The sequence below is a fragment of the Athene noctua genome, chromosome 19 (assembly GCF_965140245.1).
Source record: "Athene noctua chromosome 19, bAthNoc1.hap1.1, whole genome shotgun sequence".
NCBI classification, from domain to species: Eukaryota; Metazoa; Chordata; class Aves; order Strigiformes; family Strigidae; genus Athene; species Athene noctua.
The window spans coordinates 2,642,789-2,653,862 of NC_134055.1; the positions used below are offsets into that span (position 1 = coordinate 2,642,789).

Consider the following 11,074-nt stretch of genomic DNA (forward strand, 5'->3'; position numbering starts at 1 on the left):
AACTATTAAATATCTTGTAAAGGTGTCTGACCAGCTAAGGTTTAGTTAACAAAAACATTCAGATCAGCTTGTAGATTAAAATAAATGCAAATATATTTAATGTTGTCATTGGGAAGCAATGTCTCTGTACCGACAGCAAGTCCACAGAACGTCAGGTTTAATTCCTAGTATTTAGAAATCTGCCCAACACTATGGCACTGTTTATCAACTCTAAATTGAAAATTAAGAGCACTGACATCCCGAACAAAGTGTGACCAAATCTTGAGGAAACAGACAGAATGGTGCTGCTGAATCTCTTCTGTCAGAGGGGAGAAATCTCAAGGAAAGAAAAATGTTCCCAAAGTAGCTCACTCGGGAAGAATGTTCTCCTTCTCGGGAGGCTCGACAATTCTCAAACAGCAGTCTGCAAACTCAACGAATAATGGCTCCTGCATGTACTTTTTCATGAGAGAGCTTTTGTCTTCTGCTTGATCGACTGTCAGCAGTAGCTGCCTGAGATGTGGATTCAGAAGCAAGTCTCTCAGTTCTTCTGATTCCCCTTTAAAAAAAAAAAAAAAAAGATCAGCAGTACTAATCCGAAACAGTCACAAATGCGGCTGAGACCACCCTTAGTTTGCAAATAAAACGTCAAAGAGACGTGGTGAAAGGGCAGGTACATTTAAATCTTTAAGACCTTGCGGGGAGCTGCACAACGGGGCTAAGCCGCAGCGCTCCGTGAAGAACTCGCGGGAACTGCGCGTGTCTGCGCGTGTCTGGCGTGCTCCGCTGGCGGCCCGCGCCCCCCCGCGCCCCCCGCTGACTCCCGGCTCCCCGAGGTTACCCAAACGCTTGAGCTTCTGCAGCGGGACGCGGTCCTGCTCCTCCTCTTCTGTCAGGATGTCCTCCACCGACCAGGGGCTGGCTGCGGGCGAGGACGGCCGAGCTGCAGGGGGGGCCGGGCCGCGGGGGGAGCCCCGAGCCCTCACAGCCCGCCCGTCCCACCTACCTGCGTGCTGCCCGCCGGGGGGCGCCCGTCCCGCCGCCGCCCGCTCCCGCTTCGGCTCCGGCGTGCATCGCTCTGCGGGGGGACGCGGCGTCAGCAGCGGCGCGGCGCGGCCCGCCCGGCCCCCCCTCTCCCCCCCCCGCGGCCCGGCGGTCACTCACCGCGGTGGGTCCTGCAGCACGGCACGGAGCAGCTGTGGGGCGAGAGCCGCGCTTAGAGGCGCCGCGAGAGGGCGGGAGGCGGCCCCGCTCCCCTAGTCCCTCAGCGGGCGGGCAAGGCCGCGCCGCCCGCCACCCCCCCGCCGCCGCCGCCGCCCCCCCGGCCCGCTCCCCCGCCGCCCCCCGGCCCGGCCCGGCCCTCACTAAGCGGCGGCGCAGCGCGGGCAGCGGTACTTGGCCGCCCCGGCCGCCCCGCAAACGCCGCACGGCCGCGGGCCCCGCATGGCGGCCAGGCCCGGCCAGCGCAGCGCCGAGCGCCGCCACGCAGGGGCCGCAATCGAGCGCCGAGCGCCGCCACGCAGGGGCCGCAATCGAGCGCCGAGCGCCGCCACGCAGGGGCCTCAATCGAGCGCCGAGCGCGGGGCGGGGCCGAGCGCAGCGCCGCCCGCCCCGGGGCCCGGCCGGGTCGTTTTTCTGTAGAGGGTCGGACACACACGCACACTCCTCTCTCGAGGGAGTCTGGCTGGACGCCAGCTGTCACACCTCGCTTTTGAAATGACAGTCACCACGTTAAATGCCACCTTGCCGGTGTCAGTACCGAGAGGAAGGGAAATCGTATCCCACAATCACATCATAAACCCGCCCACAGGCTGATCTTCACCACCTGCCCCGGGGTAAGTTTTGGTTGAATCTCCTGTTGTTAACTTGAGGAGATGCTCAGTTTCTGGCCAAACACAGCTTGGTGCTGGAGTTAACAGGAAACACCGAAGGGTTGTGTTCAGAGGAAAAAAAAATATGGAGCCAGATTGATCTTGCCTGAGTTACCCTTTAAATAATTCATTTTAATTATGTATCATTTAGTGCCATCTATTCCTTTAAATGCCTGAATTTTAATTCGGACAAAAGAAATTCTCACAGAGTTCTTCAATGTAAAGTAGCACAGAACAGGGGTTTTACAGCAATAAACATAAACCACTAAGTATCAGGTTTGTTAATGTAATGGCACTTTTGCCCGTTTCTTACATTAGTGGGCGAACCCCTTTCTTACACAAAACGTGTTCTTTTTCTCATACCCGCTCAGGAACAGATCAATGGGATTGTGTTCTCCGTTCACTCGAGCCTTCTGAAATGCTGAAACAATGACAGCAAAGCAAACAAATTGGAAAGAAAACCCTGAAAGCTCCAAGCTGGACTGGAAGGGCTGGTTTCGGCTGGACTCTGCGTGTGTGTGTTTCATGAATGTGAGAACGCTGTGGCAGTAGGGATTGTTGCATTGATGCCATAGTGTTGAGCAGTCTTTGAGCCTGCTTTAAAACCAGAACGACGAGCTCATGTCACCAGGATCCATTAGATCAAGGCTTCTAGGTTGGTAACTGGGCAAGAGGTAAGAAATTTAAGCATTGTCTAGACAATATTCCAGTTCAACTAAGAGTAAGCTTTCGTCTCTGCTAGGATATGACAGATTAACTATCCAGTGGGCAGTTGCTTTTTTGGAGAGGAAGGGGTTAAGACCTTTTCCTTTTACAAATTACTTGGCCTTGACATTTATTTTTTTTGTTTTAGTATAGGCCACTTGGCTGCAATTCTGATACTAAAGAATTCAGGTGAGGTTTTCTCCTAGAACAGTGCAAATTTCCAAAGCTGTGGACTCAGTTTGTAAGCCTCTATTTGTAAGCAGAAATATGAAAAGAGCAGTCACAAATGTCTCACAAAACCACATAATCCAGCTACATACTGCAGTTAAAATTACAACAGTAAACCAGTGCTGGTGCCCCATTAAAAGATTCATCAAACATTCAAAGACACAATTTGACCGACTGTAAATGAGAAAGTAAAATTCTATTTTCCCCACGGACTACTGACAATTTTCTAACCATTTAACTACCTTCGACACCATGCGAATAACACGACCGGGGTGTGAATCCCAGCAGCAAAGCGAGCACAACAGCAGCCTATTTCCAAAGGCAAAGCAAACACGGCTAATGGAGTTATTTTTATCTCGCGCGCGGCAGCCAGGCCCCGGCACCAAGAGAAACTGCAACGCCGCGCCCCGTCCACTCGCTACCGGAGACTACGAAAGCTGCTGAGAGAAGCCACAAAGCTCCAGGCGTCTGTGTGTGTACACGCACCCCCCACACCAAACTCCGCGCCTGCCCGCGCTGGTTTCCGCGCCCCGCGCTGGTTTCCGCGCCCGGGAGCTGTCCGCCCGCGGGGTGCTGAAGCGGCGGGAGCGGGCGGGATTGCGGGCGCTATCGCCGATCTCTGACTACACGGCCTGGGGCGGGGATAGCAGCAGTCCTGCACCAAGGGAGGTCCCGGCTAGATGTTCTCCACCGTGCAGGCTCGGACACGGTTGGTGGAGAGGCATTTCAGAGCCTTGAGCTTAGCCCCCAGAGTTTTGGCTTTCAGGGTATATATTATGGGGTTTCCCAAACAGTTCATGGTTATCAGCATCGCGGTGCAGTTTCGAAAGATGTAGACGCCTGGGTAGAGATCGATGTGGCACTGATGGTTAGTGGCATCGAATATGACTCCTGCGAAAAAAGGAGCGTAGGAGATCAACGTCAGGAGCCAAATAAAAATACTGGTTCTGGCAACCTGGATTTCAGCTGATTTGTAGGTGCCAGTAGCTTGTCCACATGCTTTCATCCTCAGCTTTCTTTTCCTCAAGATGATAATGATTCTAAGGTAAGTGAACAGGGGTACAATAAAAGCCACCACAACATTGGGAATGGCGATGAAGATGAGGTAGTCGACGCAAAATGGACTGTAGAGGACAGAGAGATTTTTTTCCATATGCAAGCAGTTCCACCCCATCAATGGCAAGCAGCCCAAAAAGAAAGCAAGGACCCAGTTAATTAAAACAGCAGCTATGGACTGGTTTCTAGCAACCCTGAATCTTGTCCTCATGCTTTCAGCCACAGCCAGATAACGTTCAATTGCAATGCTTACCAAGTTATAGATGGTGGATAAAATAGACACGGTATATAAGGCATAAGGTGCGAGCATATCCTTGGATCCAAAGATTGTAATGTCAGGATTGGTGATGAACAACATTGAAATCCAAAAGCCAGAAACGCTGGTGAAGAGATCGGAAAATGCCAGGTTGCAGAAGAGGATAGAGATAGGCTTGTGCAGATCCTTTGTTGCCATTCTGGTGAAGATGACCGTGCAGTTGAAGATCACAGATGCTATGTTAATGGTCAGCTGAGGGATGCCCAGTGCAAGTACTAAGTAATGACTCCAGATTTCCGTGTAGTTAGCAGAGCAGTTTGGGTATCCATTCATGGTGGAAAATCCTGCTTTCAACTGGTAACGAGGTCTGCTTTTCTCATCCCATATTCCGTGAGAGACCACACTACGTGGGCGTTACCACCACCTTGCTCTCCCGGCAAAGAATGAGCCCTGACAGACAGCATCTATTGCCACATCATCATCATGACACTGGATTAAAGTTTAACCACTCGTGTTTTTAAATATTTGGGTTACCAACTCAGGTCCTAGCCAATTACCTTTAAGTTGCTAGGACAGGTAAAAGTGGAAAATGTATTTACTACTATACAGATGATCTGCTTAAAGCAACTTTTATCAAGAGCAAAATCTGGCCAGTTCTTGTGAAGATGAACGATCACATCAGTAGTTTAAAAGTCTGTAAGGATATTCAAAAATGGAATGACTTCAGCTTTAATTCACAAATAAATTAGATGGATAAAAGGATTAGAGAGTCAAAAGATTGAGAGAAGTAAGTAATTTTGGGGTTTTGGAGGGGGGAGTATGTGACTGATGGATCTCAAAGACAATAACACACAACTCACTGTTGTGTCACGAACCTGGACACCGGTTCAGTGAGGATGTAAATTCTAATTTCATATCAACTCTAGTGACATCGCAAAACTTCTAAAGTCCTCAAGATTAAGCAAGAGACAACAGAATCTACTTGTTCACTGTGTCTTGTTTACAATTACAAACTGATGCCACCAACAGTGTCTGGTTTTCTAAGCACAGTTAGCTCATATCTACAGAACCAACCCCAAACTTACTTGTAAGCAAAAACCACATGATGAACTGCAGCACTTCAAAGGGGACCCAAAGAGGTGGGGGTCTTTGTCTCCACAGATGTTCTTGTGCTTGGGCCCGCAGAAATATCTTCGTACTGAGTACTGGAGGACTCAGACATTGTCAGGACACACCTGAAATTGTGCAGCCTGCCTTTCTCTTGTGTAAATCAGAGGTACTGATGCTTTAAAAATGGGGGGGGGGGGGGGGGGGGGGGGAAGGAAAAAAAAAGGAGATGCATTTGATGAGTTGAATTCACTTTATTTTCAGACAAGGAAATGCAAGACAATGGCTTAACCCTTTAGAAGATTCGTAGTACTGGAGACTTAAATTGCCTAAGCTGTTCTGAAAATGCCATTTTTTCCACCTTAATTCTTGGATGAGAACGTAGCTAGGAAATGAAAGACACTTGTACTCATGCCTTTGTTACAGGATATTTTGTGTTTGCTTATTTAAATCACTGTGTAAATTGTAGATTAATAAAACAACTTAATATCATTATAACTTTTCTTTCTCTTTTTAAAGGTAGATGATTTTTTTTTTAAGAGCTAGATTTAAAATACTTGAGACGTGGGGCAAAAAGCTCTTTGGCCATCCAGCCAATGCTACCGGACAGCAGAGGGCACTGCTGGAACAAACACAGCGTCCAGCGGGGAACAGGGGGGGTTTAATCGGCGAGCAGTACATCGGCGCATCAGCATGAACAGCACCATGGATATTCTTTCTATGCAGAAGCAGCTGCTTTTGTTTGCTGATGCTGAGTGTAGGTCGGCTCTGGGTCACCCCACGTTTTATTCAAAATGCTCACGTACAAGGAGAAATCTCTGATGTGCTCTGGCTGCTACCTGGCATCTATCTGCAACTGAGCAGCTTTCCTTTAGCAAAATTATCCAGGTAAAGCCATATTACCTATAAAGTTATTCTGATTTATTTTTTACTGTTATCCTTATAAAGGATTAATTTGCATTAGTAAAGGGTTTAGACCATGATATTTCAAAGCAGCTTGGCTAATTTTATGGGCTGTTCACATTCAGTGCTGACATCTGATCATTACAGCAGCAATTCCAGCTCTAGAACTGTAAATCTGCGAATGGAATCTCCGCCAGAATATACAACAGAGGAAAATTGTGCTAAAATGTTGAGCTTAGAAGGGAAAATCCTATAGTTTCTTTTTTTCTATTGAAGTGTATGAAAGTAATAGATATTTCAGATGGCCACAAGGCAAGGCAAGGAATGATTATATTGAAATAAGGGCTGAGAATTGATTCATCGAGTCTGATGATGCATTAATATCTTATAAAATATTCTTCTCAAAGTGTCACAGAGAAACCATCCTTTGTGCATCCCATAATCCACCTCACGCAGAGCTGTCAACCACACCTTTGGTGTGAGGTTGCTGCTGAACAAGGGCTCTACTATTTCCGTCACCTTGTCAGTGCCAGCACCACAAGTCAGCGAGTCCTTTTAATAAGAGCAAGTACGTCAGCAGGCAACATCCAGCCCAGCTGGACATCGGTCAGGACTGGCAGAGGACACCCGACCAAGCCACATGCACCCCCGGCCTCTTCTGATTGTGGTTTCCATGGCTCTGGGAACCGAGGGAGGGGCTGAGGGCTGTGATGGGCAGCAGGCTGTCCACAAAGTAAAACATCTTTAAAAATATCCCAGTTACTAGGAAGAGTATATCCGTGAACGTGGCGTCCAAAGGGCCCTAGATATTCCTGAAAACGCTACTTGAAATTTCTCTAATTTGAAAATTTAGTGTTCGAGCATGAAACACCAAACAATATGAGATCAGAATGGAATTAAAAATAATATCAAGTAGTCTAAATAGCTCTTCACAAAAGCTTTGGAATCTTATTTCCCTCATATAACTGCATAAAAATTAGCATAATATTGCGGGATTAAAGGAGACAATATTATTGTGGAAACTGTTTTTTCTAGTGGGCTTCAATATACAGAGAAAACCAGATTTGTATATTCCAACCCTCTGTAACAAAATTTGAGCTCTCAAAGCCAGATGTAAAGCAGTTTGAGATGAAAGCACCGTGTGAGACAGGGCTACTACACAGCCAGATCTCTACGTGTAAGAATCTCGATTCAAGGGTATTCTTATCTTCCCATATTCTGGGAACTTTGCAATCTTCTTGTGCTTACACCCACAACATGCCTGGGAGGAAAGAGTGTTATCTACATTTTACAAACGGGGAAAGAACAATCACTTATATTTGCTTAAGATCACGCAGAAGTCTAGTACGGAGGGAACTGAACCTAATCTCCTATATCTCAGGCTAACACTTTAAACACTGCCTGTACCTTGCTTTGACAAACCTTTGATATTTATCTAGATTTCACCTCCTACACCACTTTTTAGTTCTTTAATTGCTTTTATATTTCTTCATCTGAATGGCCAAATTGCTATTGTTTTGATATTTGTCATGCATACAAAATTACATTATTTTGTATAGAATCTCCAAGTTCAACAATAATTATCTGATTATTATGGCTGTGGAAAAACACAATAATCACTGAACATGTTGAACAGAGAGAGACATGAGAAGCTTCAGGCTGAATTTTTAATGACCATTCATTTCAAGTGGCTGTTGTGGAAAAATGTAACTTCACACAATTGAGCCTGCAGTTTCAGAAATGCCCATAACCCGCAGCTCTCAGACTTCAAGAGGAATCCCAAGTGCTCAGCAGCTCTCAGAACAACAGGCCCCAGCTGTGACATGCCAAAGTTGATTTCAAAACAGGAAATTAAGTTCAGGAGCTGAGAGTCTTAGTTCTGTGCAGTAACCCTTGGACAACAGACACTTTTACCACAGTGTGATGCAACAGCAGTTCTCGATGATGTCCTTTATGCTGATAACACACCAAGAAGCTTGAGTTGTGCTTGAAACTACAAGAGAAAAATCTGTATCCGTGTAATGAAAATAAGAATTCCATAGCACAATTAAACTACAGATGATTTGGTGTTTCTTTCGGAGTCATGTACATACACTCTACACAGGAGAACAACAAGGCACTGAAAGGATGAGGGGTTTTACTGTTCTGGTTTCTTTCCTGTCACGCTCTCCCTGAACCCATGTCCAATTCCTACTCCATTCTTGAAAGACCAGACCTCATTTGTTGTGAAATGCAGCCGTTCAACTTCCTCCTCCGTTGCCCCTGCACTCCAACTCTACGTTTTACCAAGCCGCAGGCAGCACACAACCTGACCCAGAAAATGGCAAGTGACCCGCAGCTTGGCAAGTACCGAGGAAGAATAATTCCTGCTTGCCGTGACCTTCAGCAAAGCCTTCCGACAAGAATGTCCGTCTGCTCAGTCTTTCAATGGACATCATGAGGCCTGCAAATAAGGAACATTCAGGAAAGGGAGTAATACAAATAGGGAGCATATTTAGCCAATTTATGTTTTAATATATGCAGATTAAAGTCTTCCTCTTTGGAGAGGAAGACACAAATGGGATGTATGATCTCCTTCCAAGATTTTTTTGAGATGTTTTCAAAACAGAGAGCTCTCTGCTCCTCCTCCACCCACTCTCTTTGAGGAAATTTTGCCTCACAGGTTTTGAGTTATCTGACATCCCAGCTATGCTTTCATGGCCCTCACCAGGAACATAAAGCGAAAGCAATCATCAGGCTCGAATGCCTCTGACTGCTGTTTAGCATTATGCTAGCTACAAGCCACAAAATAACGGCAAGGACAGCTCGACAAGAACACTCTCACAAACCAGGTCCTCTCCCTCTCTGTGAGGAGCCTGAACATTTCTCTGAGACGCCAGAACTGTTATTTTCACCTTTGAGGTACAGATTATGCTGTCTAAAGGGAGACAAACTCTGTCAAATACCTGAAACCAAGGTTGTATGGTACACGAAGCCTTCCATCGATAATTTATACGTGAAGAAGCCAGAATACATCTTACCCCTTTAGACATGAATCGGTCCACATACAGGGCATCTTCCTTCTGAGCTAAACCACTACAGAGGCACAGGGAGGAACTGTTGTCATGGAAAGCAATGGTCAGAAGCATGTGTGCTTCAAAACCAGGGAAAGCCCCTAGACAGGCTGTAAACACCCACAGCTAAATACACCGCTGAGAGGCACACGTCCTTCAGAGCACATCCTAATTCTAGGAAACATTGAGCTGCACACTGCTAGTGTTTCATCACTCACCACATGAAGACTGTTCATCCACATGAAGAGCAGTGCTTTACATGAATACTAGGAAAAGGAGGGAAGTTCAGCTTTCCTAATGATGACATCACCTAATACAGGGTCTAATCCTCAGGTACAGCCTAAAATAGATAGTGCACCAGAGCTGAGCAGAAGGCCAAATAAAGAGCCATTGCAAATGTTTCTAACTATTCCATGGAAATGACCTTGTGTTAGAACAAGGTTCCCAATAGAGCAGACTCAGGGAGAATCATAGCCAGCCCGCATTGTCATGTGAAAGGCGAAGACTTAATGTTTCTGATACACCAACAGCTACGAAATTCCAGATTTCCTGTTCAGCAGGGAGGCAATTCTAATGAAGAAAATTACAACTAAATGAAGAGCACTTACTGTGTTCTCACTCTGAAGGGTAGGTTTCCCAATCACCCAGTCACTAATCATGAAATTCATTTTAAGTCTCTCGGAAGTGCTTCCCTCTCCCACTGCAGGGACAATTCCTCCCAGCTCATCTGTGAACAGGATTTGGGCTCAAGTCAGTCTCACCCCCACAAGCCTTAGATCTTCCTTCTAAGAGCGACAACTCGGCCTCCCAGCACAAAGAGCTGAGCCACCGCCTTGACTTTGACTGGGGCTCTCATGCATTTGTGCCACAGCATCAGACCCAGCCTGCTCTCATGCCCTCCCTCCCACACTGCTGGGGCACGGGGGACTGCAGGCGCTCAGCTGGAAGGTTTAGGAACAACTCCGGACTTCCTCTGTCAGCACACGGTAGGACCATTTGGCTCAGACACATGCAAGCTTCAGTAGCCGTCACGTCAGTCCCTCCAAGCCACCCGTGAGGCCCTTGAGGTAGCAGCAGGCTAATGTCACATCTCACGCATTTCAGAAACCAGGCTGGGGGCAACAGCTCCAAAATCTTTGCTGCTGTGGCTCTCAAGGCCACAAAATAAATGCAGTTTTCACTGGTTTTGATATTCCTTCCTGTTCTTAACTGTCCTGTAGCTACAGGTACAACTGCAATCATTACGCCAGAAATAGCTATCCTTGAGTTCAGTGATCTACAATAGACTCCCTGCATAACTTCGTCTCTTATCTCCTCTGACCAAGATCCTCATATGTATTTAGGTTCAATGTCCAAAGGCCTTTTTATAAAACCCACCCACAGTGCAGTTCCTTCCAAAAATATCCCTAAGTGCAGAGATGCCATCAAGAACTGATAACCAAGCACCTGTCAGGTAAGTTTCTTTAGAAAAAAAAAAGATCACATGTTGTCTACCCTGCTTATTTAGATTACAGACTTTATAAGGACAGGGAATGTCTTTCCCTGAGCATGCCTTCACTTTCTAGCACAAATAAAGACTTAGTTAACATGACTGCAGTGCAATTTATTACCATTTTAATAATGATAGGCTGGAAGATTTACAAATTAAAAAAAAAAAAAAAAAAAAAAGAAAAAAGAAAACCTAAAAGCTAGAATCCTGAATTTCCAGATAAAAATTTCTAACCCTCAGATTTTTCAGTTCTAAACAGAGGGTTTCTAGCAGGCTCTTCACTTTCAGAGGACTAACCGCAAATAGAGTGAAAAAAATTAATCAAAGAGCTTTGGTTCGGGTTCCCCACTGATGATCATCCCCCAAAAAGAAAGAGAGAAAAACCCAAGAGTAAAATGTCTTGTCAATGCCCTTGAAGGCTGACAGC

The 11,074-nt window shown here is 46.3% G+C and overlaps 2 protein-coding genes across 3 annotated transcripts; both read right to left on the minus strand.

Moving 5' to 3' along the window:
• Nucleotides 1-68: 68 nt before the first annotated feature.
• Nucleotides 69-1,480, minus strand: ZNHIT3 (zinc finger HIT-type containing 3). Of its 2 annotated transcripts, XM_074922581.1 has the most exons (5): nt 1,345-1,480; nt 1,144-1,175; nt 986-1,057; nt 821-901; nt 69-538 (listed from the first exon to the last, which is right to left on the minus strand). In XM_074922581.1, exons 1-5 carry the CDS (start codon nt 1,422-1,424, stop codon nt 348-350), a joined length of 456 nt encoding a protein of 151 aa, XP_074778682.1. In that variant the 5' UTR covers nt 1,425-1,480; the 3' UTR covers nt 69-347. The 2 variants fall into 2 exon arrangements, with proteins under 2 accessions (XP_074778682.1, XP_074778683.1); XM_074922582.1 differs by lacking the exon at nt 821-901.
• A 1,938-nt stretch (nt 1,481-3,418) lies between these two features.
• Nucleotides 3,419-5,258, minus strand: LOC141968387 (lysophosphatidic acid receptor 1-B-like). The gene has a single exon (XM_074923013.1). It carries the CDS (start codon nt 4,426-4,428, stop codon nt 3,460-3,462), a length of 969 nt encoding a protein of 322 aa, XP_074779114.1. The 5' UTR covers nt 4,429-5,258; the 3' UTR covers nt 3,419-3,459.
• Between the last annotated feature and the right edge of the window lie 5,816 nt (nt 5,259-11,074).